We start from the raw sequence: 18293 nt of genomic DNA on the forward strand, positions 1-18293 counted from the left end.
CATCCACCCTCAAACTCTAAACCTTCTTCCTCTTCCTCTTCCTTTTTTATTACTTTCTTCTCTGTTCATCTGATTTCTACTCTTCCGCCTACATCTTCTTCACCTCTCCCGCCAGTTTCCTCGGCGCCGTGCTCCACTTCCAGACCCTCCACGACGAGCGTCTGCGCGCTCGGGGACTCGGGATCCGAGCTTCGGCCTTAGGAGCCACTATGCTCGTGATTATAGGAAGGCAACACTTTTGCTGAGCTCGAGCCTCATGCGTTGGGATCGTTCGTCGTGGATTCGGCATATGGCGCTGTTGGGTAAGTCCTGCCGGAGGGGTTCCTGGACAGAACTAGTGGAGTGGGTAAGGTTGTGGGGTGGATACCACAGCTGGAGGTGTTATCCCATCCAGCTGTGGGTGGGTTCGTGTCGCACTGTGGGTGGAACTCGGTGCTCGAGAGCCTCTGGTGTGGCGTGCCCGTGGCGACATGGCCTTTGCACTCGGAGCAACAGATGAGAACGCGTTCCAGCTGGTGAGGGAGTTGGGGCTGGCGGTGGAGATCACGCTGAGCTACTTGGAGAGGAGTGGGGACGGATCGGTGGTGGCCGCGGCGGAGGTGGAGAGAGGGATAAGGGAGGTGATGGAGAGTGGGATTAAGGTGAAGGAGAAGAGTAGGATGACTGTGGTTGAAGGTGGATCTTCATATGCTTCTTTCAAGAGGTTAATTGATGATATGATGAGCAATGCTTCGAACTCATGAATTCATCAGTCATTTTCGTGACAAATTGATACAGACTATTGATTTGTAATAAATAAATGTAACACTAAAACTTGAGTTTGAAATTGGAGTCATGAATGCAACATAATTTGCTGAGTTTTTGTTAAAAAGGATTTCTAGCAAAGATCAAAAGAGGTTGAAATTACAACTTCGCAAATTAACATAAACACCAAATACAAACTAAGTTTCGTAAGCATATACAGTTTCCTTTCCAACCTTACCAGTATAAAACTATATGATTCGTCAGAGGCCGAGTTCTAGACGAAAGAATGGCTTTAGAGAACGAAAAACAAAACGAACAAAATACAGTAACAACCTATCAAATCGACAAGACAAAGAAAGAGTCCTAGAAAAGTTTATACAAGTTGATCAGTATGCAGGTTGTACCTTGCTGCAGCAACCAACAGTTTAACTTACAAATCATTTTGCTTAGGTTTTGTCATCACATTTGAGATCACTTTCGTAGTATTCCTCCTCGTCATTGAGGTCTCCTCCACCGTCGTAGTAATACTCATCATCTCCATAGACGTCATCCTCCTCCTCTTCACTGGTCTCATACTCCAATGCCGGCTGTCCCCTTAAACTCTCTTGAATACGATCTCTAATGGCCGTCCCCTGAGAAGAAGTTCAGAAGATTAAAAATTGGACCATGTATCCAAATCCATAACAGTACTGCTTACCATTTTATGGCAACGTTCCTCAAACATCTCAAGAAACCCAGCAACCCATCGATCAGCATTTTCAACCCACACATTGGGATTCACACCGGCTGTTTTCGCTGCAGTTTGTATCTGAAAGAAGAAGATGTTAAAATGTAAACATGCAACAACAAATGGCGGTCATAATCCAACTTTTCCATTTGAAGGAAAGTTTACCTTTTCTCCCACTTTTTCTTGTTGTTCCTTGACAACCTCTTGCAACTTTTTCAGTCTCATATTCACCCTCAGTCGCTTTTCCTGCCAATGTGAAAAGAACGATATCATAAAAACGCCAGCCTCACTGAAAACTAATACCACTGATCCCTTTGGCACGTAACCAGATAGACGAATTGAGGTACATTAAATCAATTGATGACAGAAAAACAGGAGCAAGAGTATCATGCCTTAACGTAGCTGACATTAAGGTCCTTCCTTGAATACCCACGGTCTAAATTTCGCATCACATATTGGTTATAATCCTTCACTATCCTCATAATGACATCTGAAGTTGAAATTCCGTCAGTCCTTTTAGTCTCCTTGAATCGTCCAACAGCTTTCACCTGAATTTTAGAGATAAGTAAAAGATGATTAGTAGGCTTCCGAAGTGCTAAAAAGACATCAGCAATCAACATCTACGAAACCAAAAGGACAATATGCGAACAAAAGCAATGCTTACAAATTCATAAACATCATTTCCAGCTCCGCTAGTATCTGCGTAACTGAAAAAAAGAGGTTACATCATCCTAGGGGAGTAAATACTCGGTTACTGGAAGTGCAAACACGTTTTCAACTATACTTATGCACTAGTTCACAACAACAACAAGACCAGCTATTAGGTGTGTCAAAACCACTAAATTTTGCTTCAATGTTGAAAAGTTTACGGACATCACCAAAAAGATTGTTTGGCAGCATAGCAGGGGATATATGTTTAGCATGATCACTAAGGTTTAGAAGACTAATATTTGTAGCCATTAGTATTAGTGTTTATGAACTTCAACTGATCTAGTCTCATATCCATTGTAAATCCCTGGCACATTAATATTAGACCTCAAAAGACACTATCACTTCTGCATCAAATTGCTACAGCCTCGACTAATAAATCTAACAAATGTTACAAATCATAGAACCATATATAGTCTATAGTTTTAGAAACTTTTAGTAACTGTGTCAAATTCCTGTCCTGAAAAGGATGTTTCTAGATGAGAAAGGCTTACGGAAGAGAATCATGAGCCACGTAATCGATACGGTGCTTGTCAAGAAACTCTTGATTAATAACCCACGGAGCATCAGGGATAACCTCATCCACCCACCTGCCATTGTCATATAGAAAAACTTAACATGTTAAATTACAGGATATCTCGTGCAACCAAGCATTTAGACGTAGGCATACTAATAATAATTATAGCTATTCCCTCGACTTATCTGACTTCTAGAACACGCGTGCAACCCAAATGAAACTCGATCCAGATGGCATAACCATAATAGATGCATATAATGGAACCACAATCTAGCGGCTGACCAGATTAGCATTAATAATGCATCATCCAGTGTATCACCAACAAGACATACATATGAAAATAAACACGAAGAGCTAGGGATTTGGAAACAAACTTGCAGTGACGAAGGGATTCATATCGCTCAGCGTCATTCATAACAGTCTTTCCCTTGTACTTATGCGTAGTGGCATCATTGCAGCATCCAACCAGCAAATACGTATTGGGAAACCTGCGGAGAAAGGTATCACCACTCGACTAATAATTGATAGAGAGAAAGCTTTTAGGCATCATCTCCTGATAGCTTAACATCAATTTGATCAAAACATTCATAAATTCATCTCAAAATAATACTCCAATGCAAACGGAAGTAAAAAGCTGAAATATAATGCTTCGGATTCTCCCCTAAAACAACACAAATCAAGCAACCATAATTTCATGCAATTTCCGAAAGTAATCGAAATTGGAAACAATGCTCACAAAAAGCTGAAATATAATGTTTCGGATTCTCCCCTTCAACAACACAAATTGAGAAACAAAAATTTCATTCACTAGCCGAAAGTAATCGAAATTGGAAACAATCATCAAAAAAAATTCACAATCAATGATCACAGTCGAAAGCGGATTTCTCAGCAATTAAACGAAATTAGACGATCGCAAACTGAATCAATGAGAGCGAAAATAACAACAGCGCAAAAAGGAGAAAAAAACGCACGAAAGCTTCGCTTGTTCAAGGGAACGAGCGTGGCCGAAGTGGAAGAGATCGTAGATTCCATCGGCGTAGACGCGTACGGGGCGATCAACCGGAGGTCCGTTTTTCGAGCCCGCAGCATCGTCGGCGGTGGTCCGCCGCTGCTTCTCCTCTGCTTTTCCGGTAACTTTATCTCCCATCGCAACCGTTTTTTTTAAATCTAATTCTACCTGTGATTATAACTTCAGCATTTTAATTTGTTGATATCATTCCGATATTACCGCTTCATGCCTCATACGCTCGCTTATTATTAATCGCAGATAAAAGAGAGTGAAAATCTTAGTAAATTCCTTAATTTGGAAAATTTTAATATATTATCATTTGTTTTTTAACTTAAATATGTAATTTCTTGGTTGAGTGATTTTATATAATTAAATCAAAAACCGTATATACCACATAAATTATGAAGAAAATAACTAATTGGAGTATAAAATTTGGGTAAAATGTGTTTTAGGACCATCACAAGTTCAACTGATTAAAATTTTTGAATGAATAATTAATATTAAATTTTTAAACATATAAATTAATTCCATTAATAGTAAAAGTATTTGAAATATACTATCCTTGTCTATGAAAATAATCATATTTGTGTTATTTCGACCGTCCACCAACATCACCATTCATCTATTTATAAGTATATTTTTTCTCTTTAATAAGGTGGTCTTATTTTACAATAGCAACACTTTGATCACTTTTTTTCTTGCTCTTACTTTGTCGATTTTATGTTAAAACTTGTGTCCCCCACGATCAAGACTATTTTTATGAATGGATGGAGAATGATATTTAGCACCAATAAATTAAAATATGCCTATTTGACACGGGATAAAAGTTAAAATATATACTACTTAATTACAATAAATAAGATTTTGAAATTATAAATATGATAGCTAGGCGACCGATTATTATTCTACAAAATTAGAGTGTGAAATGGAGTCAATAGTCAAGCTGCAAAGAATTTCCGGTTCATATCATTTACAAACATTTTGAACAAAGCATATTATCGAGAAAACATTTAATATAAATAATTAAAACATAGCATAAAATCGGAAACTTAATGTTTTTCTCTCCGTACTATCACATAGTATCAATTCGGATCAAATATTATTGAAATTAATTTTTCGAAAGATCCTAGTATAAATTACCACTTATTCAATAAAAAAAGTGGCCAAAAATAGCCAGCATTATTTGTATGAGAAAAGAATTTACAAAACCTATAAAAGAAAAGTCAGCTGATCAAAGCATGTAGCTTTCATAATCACGACTTTCATTCGGCGAAGACGACTCCGCCGGAGCGCCACCGCCACCGCCTCCGCCGCGTCCATGCATGTCGGCTACCGCGGACACGTGGCGCGGCTGCATATGGATCGGATATGGGACATGAGATTGAGCTCCTCTCCCTTGATCATACCAATTGGACGGCTGCGTGAAATCGAACATCCCGGCGGCGTTGACGAGGTGGCCCGGCGCGGCGGTGGGCGTGGCGGCGGGGCTGCCGGTGAACTGCTGCACCATGGCGCGGAAGTTGGTGGTGTCGGTGTTGAGTAGGGTGGTGGGGGTTCGCCGTGAGGCCCTCGAACGCCGCCGGATTGGCCTCGTTCCGTGGCTTTCGTAGGCGGCCGGAATGTTGTTTCTTGCGGCGACGGCGGTAGTGGTGTTGTTGTTGGTGGTGGTGGTGGCAATCGGAGGGGTGTTTGTTTGATTTTCATTGGTGAAATTGAGTTGCATCCAATCGTGAGGATATGACATTTTTTTTTCTATACCTTGTTTTTTATGTTTGATAAAATGGGGAAGATTGAATAGTTGATTGTGGGGTGGTTAGGAGTATTTATTGAGGGTTACGCTTGTTTGATTTCTATGTTACATTATATAGAACGATTATATTTTGTTATTTTAATAGTATATAGTTATAAAGTTGATATAACTCATATATGATGTTAGGTATACGTAACAAGAATTTTTGTGCAAATTATAATTTTGAAAAGCTAAAACTCTAAAATTGATCTACTTTTAGATCTACAGATTAAGTTAGGTGTGGTAGCTTCTGGTTTTAAACAATACTCCATGTTTTGATTCATATTTAATAATTTTTATTTAAAAATTAAACGCTCAGCCACGTTTTTACCTTGTTAATGAGTTAAATATAGACCTTAACATATTATCTAGCATCGAAAGCTAAAACACTTAATGTGTAGGATCAAATAGATTTTTTTGTGCAAATATACAAGACAAATTTTGGATTTTTAAAATCGTGATTGACCATTAAACAAATAAAAACAACTTTATCGACGAAAATATATGTGGGTAATTCCTATTTTTCTGTTGATAAAAGTGTTACTAACAAAAATTTTCCATTTCTGTCGGTAATTTTTTTAGCGAAGGACTACGGTCATTTTGTTATACCGTGGATAACACTGTTAACCATCATCAGTAATTGCCGATGAATTGTCCACCATCGGCGATGTCATCAATAACTATTGACTAATTTTGAACTTTAATCAATTTGAAATAATAATAATAATATAATAATAATAGTAATAGTAATAATAATAATAATAGTAGTAATATAATGACTAAACTTAATTATATCTCAAATCTCATATATTAGTTTCAATATGAAATATAGACGAGTATTTTACAAAAATATAATTTGCTCGATGCGGAACAATATATTTTCAGATCGAAACTTGTAGGACTAGTCGAAGCAATGACTTTTCTTTAATATTTTAGTAATTTAGATTATCTTCATTAATATCAACTTATAAACCACAAAGAATGTAAGGTGAGAGTGATGTGTGTTAATATGTGTACTATTCGAGTCGACGCAGATTAGAACTTTAATTTTATCAAATTAGAGAATTCATGTAATCTTCTCTACGATGATTAGTAATAGTAAAAATTAGGAATAATTCAAGTTTAAATTAAACTGATATTGAAAGGGGTGAACATCAGTGGCACGTCAGCAGTGACGCCTATTTATGAAATTTCAAATGTACAATTCAGTTTTCACCGAATTCTCTTTGACCAAATTATATAACAGAGTAACTGGAATTAGGGGTATAAGGAATGTGATTACAATTTTTTGGGACATGTTTACTACCAAAATATTGAAGAGTTTAATTAACTAACCGTAATATTTTGTTAGTCATTTATCCTAAAAAAAAAATTTGTTTGTCATTTATGTCAAATTCTTATCCTTACAATTCTCCTTCAATATTAGATATCTGCTTTTGCATTCAAGGTCATATATCTAACTTAGATAGTAATTATAGTAGATTTACTATTGTCGAACTTAATCATTTTTGTAATTTCAGTGAAGCTAGAGAAATATAATTCCATTTTCGCTATAATAATATTAGTAAAATTTTAATTTGGATGAAACAGGGGAAAATTGAAATTATTTATAGTAACAATAAAACTATGCAGTCGCATTATATCCACCCACACAAAATTATAGTGTTAAAGACTATTAAGATACTAAAATGTTGTGTTTAATTGTAGTACGTAACTACGTAAGTATTTAAATGGAACAGATATATGACTTTTCTTTTTAATTTGATCTACAAAATACTATGTCGTACTAGTATTTTTTTTTGGCAGAAAATAAAAACTGCTCACTCCGTCTTAAGGAAAATGACTCATCCCTTGTGTGACACGAGATTTTTATGCGGCTTTATTTTATATGTTAAGTGGAGAAAATAAAATAAGAATATGGGAATAAAATAAAGATAAATATGTTTACATTTTTTCAGTAATATTAATTAGGATAAATTAAAAAGAAAAATAGATCATCTTCAATAAAAAGAATGGAGTAATTATTTTAATTTTCACTATCCTTACATTGCTATTATTTAACTCTTTATTTAACACAATAAACATCTTTTAAAATCATGTGTATAACATGTGCCTCGTAACTAATATAGATTCATTGTATGCCTTTGATATTTAAACATTGCAATAGTAAATTGCAATATAATGTAAAATATTTTATAAAGGTGAAGACAATATAATGTAAAAGTAAAGATTGTTAGTTAAAAATTTAGGCAAAATATACTCCTACTGTTTTATTATATAATTTAATCTTTATAACACATTATTGGTGTTAGCATTGCACATAAAGAAATAGTATACGAAAAGTAGGAAAAGCTAGTTAACAAAGTCCATTTGATTGGGGCACTTATGTAACACTAGTTTTCTAGTAGTAATTATAGGAACCAAAAAAGCAAATTAATATAATATTATACTTACAATGGAATTAAATTAGTACTCTCAATTCACTTGAGCTCTAGTTTCATTGCCCCTCTCTTCCTTCTCTTCAATTTTCATTTCCAGAGGGGAGCCCACATTTGCCGTACTCTACAAGAAGAACCAAGAATACATGAGTAACAAAATACTTCAATGAATCAAAGAAAATCAATAAATATTCAGTCAAAGCATTATTCTATTTTCAAATCCGAAACTTTAGATTTGAAAAATAAATATTCAGTCTCTGAGAATCAATACACGAAGTCAATATAAGTGCGAGGCCTGAGCTTTTAGCAAGACAGTAGATTACGGCACTTCATCTTAACAGGTTACTGCGTATCCTAATTGAACACCCCTTACAATAATATTGGACAGGAATGTGATGGCGGCCCTTGAGGGTGGGGTTTCAACTTTTTTTTTTTGCAAGAATACAATAACATGCTTTAAATCTATTTAGACCGAAACTGTTAGTTTAAAAGTGTAGTTTCACCCTAATATAGAGGTTACAAATAAAAATACTTCAAAACTAATGTTTTGTTTATTAATACTCTTAAAAAAAAGTGATGATAAATAACCAAATTTTGTTCAACTGAATAAAGTTATATTAGCATTTTAATGTATCAATTATATACTATTAAAATAATAAATGTAGTTTGTGGACAAGTTAAAAAGACTTGATTAGTCTTTAGCCTTATTTTCATTTCTTTTTAATATTTGAATTGTCTCTCTTTAGCCTTATTTTCATTTTTTTTATATTTGAATTGTCTCTCTATTGCTTTTCAAATTTAAATTAAAGGTATGCATTAATTACATTTTATGGTTAAAAAAAGTAAAAAAATTATACACAAATCATTAATATATGACTATTATGCACGTTCTATGTACTATATATGCGCCCATATGTTCTAATTAAATGCATAAAATTAGTTATTTGGTTGTACAAAATTTAGTCACAAAAAAAACAATAAATCTATGTCACCAAATTTTGTATAACCAAAACTAGTTTACTTGATAAAAAATCAGTTTATTTATGCATTTAATTAAAATATATAAGCGCATATATAGTACATAGAATGTGCATAATGTTATGGTAATACATTAATGATTTGTGTATAATTTTTTTTACGTTTTTAGAACCATAAAATATAATTAATACGTACTCTAATTTAAATTTGGAAAACAATAAAAATACAATTCAAATACTCCATAAAATTAAAGTTAAAATGAGGCTAAAAACTAATCAAGTTTTTTTTAACTTATTCACTAACTATATTTATTATTTTAATATATAATTAATACATCAAATACTAATACTATACAATTATTTGGTGTACAAAATTTAGTTATTTATTACTATTATAAACAAAAACGTATTCCTTTTAGATGGGTGGCTCAAGAGTCAAGACTCAAGTAGTAGTACAAGACAATGAGACATGTCAGAAAATGTGTGTCCGTCAATCACGTGCTACTCAATTACCACTACTTTTCCTTGTGCTAGTGGGCCACCACCTCATTCACCATTATTCACCCCCCGCACATGTTAGCAGCCACTCCTCCCCCCACGTCCATAACCTACGCCCACTTAAATTACCTATAAACACAACACAATCTATGCTCTCGAAACTCCAATATTCTCTATAAAACAATGACTAATCTCATTTTTCCATAATTTCACCTGACCCTCATTTTGCCCATACCAATCCATTAATACTTGTGAAAATTAAGATTAACCACAATTCAATTGACAACAAGATAATATGGACTAGCTTTTATTTGGATCCCACTATTGATTTATATAACTAGTTGTATAAATATTGGTCTCATTTATTGCGATCCAACAGTAGTGGATAACAGAAACTGAGCCCAACATTTTGTATGCCCCATTACTGAAACAATCAATTATTATGGCATCCAGCTATAAATTCAACAGCAATAACATTAGTAGCAATTTGATGAATAATTAATTCGAGGAAATAAAAACTCACTAGGCTGTTGCGTTACGATGGAGCCGGCCCCACCGAAAAAACAGGCTGACGTGGCGCGACCATTCTTCTGGTAATAGCTATTGAACGCATACGACGCGTGGGCCTCCACCGTGTTAGGATCGAAACACGTGGATCCCGGTTGAATCGGATGGCAGTTAGCCCCTCCCTCCCCACACGCGAAGTCTAAACCCTCCTGCAGCTGATCCTTCCCCGCTTCCCCCTTCGCGACGCACCACGTCTCCCCGCTCCCCGTCTTCATCCTCTCCCCGTCGCTCAGCGGCGGCGCCGCTTGCTCCACGTACCCCTTCAGCCCCTCCGCCGTCAGAGGAATGTTGTACACCTTCCTCTCGTCCGGGTAGAACAAACCGAAATTCCTCTCCGACGTCGGTCCGAATTTCCGATCCTCGTTGAATAGAGCGAAGAGGAAAACCGTCAGATTCGCCTTCGGACGGAGCGGAGTTCCGCCGCCGCTGAGGATTCGCCGGACTAGGTTTCCGTTGAACGCCGCGGCGTTTGGAACGCTGGCGCCGATCTCGTTCGAATCGCCCTTCGACGGCCAGCCTGTCTCGGTCACGACGATTGAAACGTCGTCGTATTTGAGCGCGGACATCGCCGCGAATACGGCGTCGATCTGCGCGTCGAATAAGGAGAAGTATCTCAAGCCGTTGCCGGCGTCTACGACGCCGGTGTTGGGGCGGAAAAGCGCGTAGTCGAGGGGGATGACGTCAGCGTTGGATTCGTAAGCGAAAAAGGGGTAAACATTTATCATGAGAGGAGATCCGGTTTTTTTGAGAAACTCGAGTAATGGTTTGATGACCGGTTCGACCAGATCGTGGCGGAACGAACCGGCGGAGGCGGGGTAGGAATTCTGTATAGCGGAGAGGGCGAATGGGGATGAGACTTTGATGACGCCATCCAGCTTGTACTTGGCTAGGGCTTTTTGAACGTTGTAGATTGCGGGCAGGAGGAAGCGGGTTGTGTTGTGAGGGTCGGCGAAGACCTCGTTGCCGACGGCGACGGCCTCGATTGCGGTGGCGGGGTGGTAGGCGGCGATGTTGTTCTTCACCCAGGCGGCGGCGTAGGAGGGGTGGCGGGCGGCGGAGGAGAGGAGCTCGTTGGGGAGGTTGACGGTGAGCTTGATGCCGGAGCCGGCTAGGGCTTTGAGGACGGCGGGGTCGGAGTCGTAGACCTTGACGCGGTCGATGCGTTGGGATTTGAGGAGGCGGACGACGCGCGAGGCGGAGGGGAGATTGCTGGCAATGCGGCCGTAGTTGACGCCGATCGCGCCGGTGGCAGCGTCTGTGGAGGGAAAATTGAGATAGGTGAGTGAATTGTGTGTGTAAAATGTGAGGCGTGGTGAGAGATTTTTACCTGAGGCGGAGAGGAGGGAGAGGAGGAGGATGAAGATTGGCGCCATTGATGCGGATGGTGAATGCATTGAGCTTCTTCTCTCTGGTTTAGAGAGAGGGAGTGAAGTGAGAGTGGAGAGTGTGGGGAAGATGGTGGTGGAGGGGGGATTTATTTTGTTTTAATTTTATTTTTAGAATTTCTATATTAATATTAATTTTGTTTAACATAGTCATTTTTATTTTACCTTTATCGAATATTTTAATTAATGGATTATTCATTGAAGAAATTTAATTGAAAAGTATATTCAGTCATTGAAAAGACATTTTATTTATATTTCAATAGTTAGTTTATCATTCAAATAATGGATCGTAATAATTAATCAGTTTCTTTTTTACGTTTCAGTATATCTTTTAACTCATTCATGTTTTAGAACGTGGAGTACTATATTATACTTCTGAAATTAATTATAATGATAAAATAAATAAATGAGAAACTTCATTTTAAATGTGATTAATCAGATTTTAACTACATTCACGATTTAAGTTGCTATTTTCTAGTAATCTTCGACTATTTAATACCAAACCTCAAAATCTAAAAAAATATATATCTTCACAATTTATTTACAGCCACAACAAGAATATATGTCTTCACATTTTATTTATAACGACAAAAAGACTATGCAGTTTTCATGTACGTGTTAACAGAATCAAATTTATAATTTATAACCTCATAAATATATCTTCATAAATTATTCATAGCCACAATAAGGCAATGTTGCTTACATATACTGATGTGGAGTAGTATAATTTTAACATTATCATATTATAATTTATAAACTAGATATAAATATATTTTCACAATTGATTTATAGCCACCAATTGACTATGTAGCTTTCAGAATTTTAAGATAACCATATTATATAATTTATAGTAGAGATAGGATCGATTGAGCAATATTTTTTTCGCTGCATAAGAAATGGAGTACAACAAATATACTCCATGTAATTAACTAGGCAATAATATTAGTTTTTTCATTAAAGTAAGAAATTAAAATTATTATAATTATAATATTTTAGCAAAATAAATTGTCCAAAACTAATTATATTTATGCATATAATACAGTAGTAGTTCAGTTATTATGTTTCAATTTTCAGGTATTAGAAAACTATAATTAAGAATTTAAGATAACTTTAAGAGTGTCCACTATGGACACGCCGCGGCGGTCGCCGCGATTGGGGGCGGAGGGGGGAGAAAGGCGCGGCTATCATAGTGAGGGGGGTGTCCGCCTCGGAGGTGGACGCGGCGAGGGGGGAGGGAGGCGGCGGATGCGGGATAGCCGCGTGCGGGGCGAGGACGCGGCGTGCGTCCCTATAGCCGCGCCTATATGCGCGCCTCCTATAGCGGAGGACAACCGCCGCGGCTGGCGATTTTCCGATTTTTTTTTTTTTTTTACACTTCAATTCACCTATAAATACACCCCACTCCATTCATTATTTTCACACCATTCCAATACAACATCTATACAAATTTCTCTCACTACAATTTTGGGTCGGAAATGAACAATATGTGGAGAGACAACTGGAATGCTATGCTTCAACAGATGCAACACCAGGCCGCCCAGCAGGCGTTGCGTAAACTTGGTAGTGATTTGTACTAGATTCAATGTAGTGTGTACTTTTAATTTTAATTTTAAATTAGTGTGTTTAATTTTAATTTTTATTTTAATTTGTATTTTAATTTAAAGTTAAATTTTATTTTTATTCTTAATTCGTATAGTCGACTTCGTCTACGTACGTATATCCCGATAAATTTTTTCGTAATTACTTGAAACATTAATAAAATGAAAGTTGATTATAAAATTTGGGGGCTATTGGAGGTGTCCACTATAGTGGCGGAAATAGAATTTTGGGGCTATGGACAAAAATCTGGGGCTATGGACACAAAACTAGGGCGGGGCTATTGGGCGTGTCCACCTTATAGTGGACAAAGTGGACACCCTAATAATGCTAAAAAGTGAATTTTCGAGGCTAGCGGGTCCCACGGAAGCCTGTAGGCTGTAGCACATGGTCCCAGCTGTTTGGGCCCCACAAGAGTCGACCGTTTTCTAATTTAATTTTGGAGATTAATGTCGAATTTAATGAAATTATGGTTGAGTAATGAGGTGAATTAACGATGGTGATGCAGCATCAACGGCTATGATGCGAGACACGTGGCAGAATACTTCATCGGGGAGTATCTATGTAGTCAGATATTATTGACTGCTGTTGTTATATAAAAGTCCTTTTTATTCTCCCAAGTCAAATAGTCACCGGAAATTGCTTTTCCAATCAAAAGGAATTTTGATTTTTCTTTAATTTGGGTAAGAATTATTATTACGGTTGGATTTATTTTTAGGTACTTGGATTTATTATTTTATTGTTGGTTGTTAGTGGGCAAAATTGAGTGTGCCGTTACCTTAAAGCTCACTTTAGGTGATGTGGATGATATCATAATTTCGATATGAAGATCGATTGAAATAATTTCTTAGATAGATATATCTGAATGCAAATTTGTATCAAGGATATATTTATAATTTTACTGATCTTTTGTGTCTAAATATGGGTATCGTCTTATAAATTTCTCGAACTAAACTTTTCAATACTACTCCACTTTTTTAAGTGTTTAATTAGTATCATAATGGTATTCCTTGATTTAGCTTGTATGGTCACATGAGTTTTAATCAACATGGCATGATTGGATTGCATATGTAAAAAAAATTCATGTCTTATTATGGACGGATCTATGAGGCTATCCACATCCGTGTCTCAATACCGTCTCTTAACCGTCTCATCCCTTCACTATTCATGGGTCACACTGCACTTTTTACCCCATCTCTTAACTAAGAGACATCACATGCTTCCCTCCATCTCTTAATCATCTCATCCCTTAACTATTCATTCAATTTCATTTTTTATTTTTATTTCCAACAAATTAAATTAATAAAAACACACTTCATTAAATAAAAGAAAATTACAATTTAAGATCCTAAAAAAATGAAAAAATACATAATTAAAATCCCAAGAAAATAAAAAAAAACACATAATTAAAATCCTAAAAAAATTAAAAAGACGTAATTTAAAATACTATAAATTAAAAATTGCATCCTTAAATTATAAAAACTACTCCGCCGGCGAATCATCCCCCGAAGGCAGTGGCGGTGCCCTCAAGCTAGGTGGAGGCGGAATACCAAGTTGATTTGTCAGATACTCAATGCCGGCGAGATGGGCTTGATATTGGGGAGGCGTCATGCGGGAAGTGTCAGCCATCGTGGCTGTGAAGTACATGGACATTAGGGAGGACGACAACCCTTGGGAGCCCACCTGGCTTGATCCGCCTCGGCCCCTCCCCCTCCCTCTAGCCGCCTTCGCCGCCTTGTTCCCTTGCGGCCGACGTCGTGTACCGGAGGAGCCCCCTGCAGTGGATGTCGGGAACTCAACCTCTAGTGAGGCGTTGGCTTCCCCGCCCTCACTAGACGAGTATTGGCCACTAGTCATATGCTTTGTGCGTTGGCTTCCCCGCCCTCACTAGACGAGCTCGAGCCCGTGGAGGAATAGACACCGCCAGCCCACCTATCAAGATGTTTGACCGCATCCCAAACATCGGGAAATTTGAAATCTTTGCCGGTGTCAGATTAGAAGATTCACATAGCCGCTCTCAGAATGTCGGATCCACTGGCTCCGCTTTGGTATTGCTCAACTTCCCTCTTGTAGATCCCACCAAATCTTTTGACATCTCTGTCAGCTCGCTCAAAATGAGAGAGAAGCATCTTCAGGTTGCGGCGGAAGGCCCCCTTCGGCTTATTTGCGTTGTATACGACGGTGACCTTATCCCCAAAATCCTTGCAATTTTGTTGATTCCCGAGGATGGGATCATTCGACGTACTGATCCAAGCGTCGAACAAAGTCATCATATCCGCTTGTGTGTATGGATGACGGCCATCGTCGTCTCCGTCCGGCACAGCCTCCGGAGTGGGTTCCTCCGGAATATCCTCCCTAATTTGGGATAATTCCTGTGTTTGCGAGCTCCTCAGACCCAAGGGAGGGGGAGGACGATAGTATGCATCAACTGCAAAAAGATGGTGTTTGGTGCGCCGGCGTCACCGAGCCTTGGGTGCTCGGCGACGAAGCACCCAAAACATTGTACATGCCCCCCCCAATCGGCATGTACAATGTTTTGGGTGCTTCGTCGCCGTTGCCCTCGTCGCCGGAGTTTCCGTCACCGGACATTTTTGCAGAAATTGGAGAGGAAAGAGAGATGATGTTTGTGAGAGTGTAGTGTTTGTGTGTGGAAAAAATGGTGGGGGAATTGTGTGTGCATAGTGTTATTTATAGATGAATGTGGAAAAAAATAAAAAATTAAAAAACGGTAAAAAAAACGGGCAGATTAATTATTATTATTATTAAGAGTTTAAAAAATTTAAAAATATAAAAAAATCGACGCCCACTCGCGGCGTCACGCCGTGCGCCAGAGCTCGCCACGTGGTGCTGGAGTGTGGCGGGCTGTCCCGCCATCTCCCCCCCAGCTAAGTGACGAGATAGAGCATCTGCCACGGCGTCTCGGATGCTTTGAGGTTTCACATTCATTTCCCAATCAATGATTTGCTAGCTAGTACAGATGTTTTTAAAGTACAACGGACTTAAATATTTCAAAATCATGTAACTGACGGTTTATTTTTCATGGTTGATAAAATTCATGAGTGAATATTTCTATTCTAATTGTCAGACATTTTCCAATAATATGAAATAAACAAAATTAGCTTGAATAATAGAAATTACTATCAATGAGCTTGAGATATTTTAAATTTCCAATGTATTCAACTAAATATGAATAAGCTTATGGAGTAGTAGTATAATTTTATCTATCGATCTAATTTGATTTTTAAAATTATTCCCTAAATAATTAAAATATTTTGAAAAAGTAAATGCTTATATTACCACAAAAATGTCATCAGTCATCACATTCACCACACAAAACCATAGATATTAATATTATCATCAACATCATTAAAAATAAGGTAGTACTACTTGTTTTGAGATCCACAAATGAGTTTGAAGGAAAGAATAATTTAGGTAGAATAGAGTTAGGAAACTGTTTGCTGATTAATTAGCATTCACTTCACTCTCACTCCATTTAAAACAATTTTTCAGTATTTTAATACTCCATATTTGATATGACATGTTTATTTTTCCGAGTAATTAATCTGCTACAAGAATATGATTTACTCCATCGACAGCCCTATGTATGGATAATTTAGTGTACATACATGAAAAATAAGAATAAAAAAGAAACGTTCGTTGGAGATTTTTAGTCGTTCATAATAATTTTTCAAATACAAATTTTAAATTTAATTAAAAAGACAAAATCATGTCACTAGCGTTACGAAGCACGTGACTTTGTTCTTACTCGTTATGAAAGGAGAATTATTGGAAAAGGAGAATTATGTGCACGTGTTATGAAGCACGTGACCTTGTTCTTACTCGGCATGCTCAATATGTGAGCATTGCATTTCATGGCGCTACGATTGCGCTAACAATAATAATAATATACGATTATCGGGGATATAATAATCAAACAAGGTCAAATATAATCCAATAAAAATTTATCAAAGTAAACGCCAAATTCATGCCAACTGTTTTTAACAATCCAATCCATCACTAATGCAGTAAAATTACTACATGAATTACATTCAAATATTATAGATTCCAAAAATAGCCAAAAGAAATTATTACTAATGAGTTGGCAAAAGATGGACTGAATATCCAAAAAAGAGAAAATAACAAATCACTTTTTACTTTAGTTTATCTAATCTTTAGCAAATCAAGAAAGTTGAACTACTGCATAAAGAATTATAAAGGGCATCGTAAAGAAGAATCTATCAGTAATGGACATCCTATAATGTCAAAATGTGGAGAAGAATATGTGTGTGTATGGTTAGATAGAATTAAAACATTGTAATACTCCAGAATTATAAATCTCGATCTGCCATTTATTAAAAAACCAGAAATGTAGGTCCCAGATTAACGTAAATACATATCTTATTGCGAATATATTATTTTATTTATTTTTACATATTAACACTACTGATAATAATGTAAAATTGCACTATTTAATATCCCAATTTTGATAAGTACTCTAAAATACTTTTCAACTTCATTCTTATCTGTGGATAGAAAATGACAAAGAAAAAAAAAGAGAGATAAAAAGAAGAAGATTCTCACTTTACTAAACATTTCATTTGTACTTATGTTTTCCTCATATTTTCCAATATTTAATTAAAGGAAAAACTATTCATTTCCTTCACCGGGTTAAGTAATTATTTAATTTTAAGTTTTTCTTTTAAGGCACTGTTGGAATCTTGTTTTAAGATGTTCGGTCAATGAAGTTTGACCAATAATAAATGTGATGTGACATTTAATTTTGGAGAATTAAATGATATAGCGTCGATCTACATTCCGCGTAGATGACCGTAATATATTCACTTTCTTAAATCCGATTTCCGGTGAGTAAGAAATAATGGATTAAAGTTGGTCACATTGTAGCTTTTGATAAAACTATGAGTTGAAACTGTAGGAAGTAATTAACTAGTGTTAATTATCCCACATAGGAGATGAGACACATCTTTAAATGTGTATTTATTAAGTGACTTATTACACTTAGTAATTATCGTGGACTAAGATTGGTGAAAGAGCCCACACGCGCGCCGAGTCGAGCCCGTGCCCGAGCCCGAGCCCTTGCCCTTGCCCTTGGACTTGGATCGCCATGATGACAGCCATCAAGGCTGAATTGACCCCTGCAGTGGACCAAGCCTATAAATAGGCTAGTCATTCCTTGCATTAGAGATAGAGCACAACAGAACAATTAGAACACAAGCATCATACTCTCTGCATAGTCTTTCTTTCGAAGCTCTACCCTCTCCTCCATCTAATTCGCCGGAGCTCTGTTGATTGCGGTGCGTCTTCACCAGAGACGTAGTCG

The 18293-nt window shown here is 37.0% G+C and overlaps 3 protein-coding genes across 3 annotated transcripts; all 3 read right to left on the reverse strand.

Moving 5' to 3' along the window:
* Window positions 1-895: 895 nt before the first annotated feature.
* On the reverse strand, window positions 896-3927 carry LOC121785740 (choline-phosphate cytidylyltransferase 1-like). Its single transcript, XM_042184160.1, has 8 exons — window positions 3668-3927; window positions 3071-3184; window positions 2674-2769; window positions 2136-2178; window positions 1864-2019; window positions 1637-1717; window positions 1442-1552; window positions 896-1376 (listed from the first exon to the last, which is right to left on the reverse strand). The coding sequence occupies exons 1-8, from the start codon at window positions 3841-3843 to the stop codon at window positions 1191-1193; spliced, it is 963 nt and encodes a 320-aa protein (XP_042040094.1). The 5' UTR covers window positions 3844-3927; the 3' UTR covers window positions 896-1190.
* Window positions 3928-4706: 779 nt separating this feature from the next.
* LOC121786588 (VQ motif-containing protein 22-like) lies at window positions 4707-5519 on the reverse strand. The gene has a single exon (XM_042185222.1). It carries the CDS (start codon window positions 5447-5449, stop codon window positions 4937-4939), a length of 513 nt encoding a protein of 170 aa, XP_042041156.1. The 5' UTR covers window positions 5450-5519; the 3' UTR covers window positions 4707-4936.
* A 2309-nt stretch (window positions 5520-7828) lies between these two features.
* LOC121786472 (glucan endo-1,3-beta-D-glucosidase-like) lies at window positions 7829-11440 on the reverse strand. Its single transcript, XM_042185115.1, has 3 exons — window positions 11302-11440; window positions 9931-11229; window positions 7829-8056 (listed from the first exon to the last, which is right to left on the reverse strand). Exons 1-3 carry the CDS (start codon window positions 11366-11368, stop codon window positions 8016-8018), a joined length of 1407 nt encoding a protein of 468 aa, XP_042041049.1. The 5' UTR covers window positions 11369-11440; the 3' UTR covers window positions 7829-8015.
* Window positions 11441-18293: the final 6853 nt, after the last annotated feature.

Source organism: Salvia splendens, chromosome 22 (assembly GCF_004379255.2).
Source record: "Salvia splendens isolate huo1 chromosome 22, SspV2, whole genome shotgun sequence".
In the NCBI taxonomy this organism is placed as follows: Eukaryota; Viridiplantae; Streptophyta; class Magnoliopsida; order Lamiales; family Lamiaceae; genus Salvia; species Salvia splendens.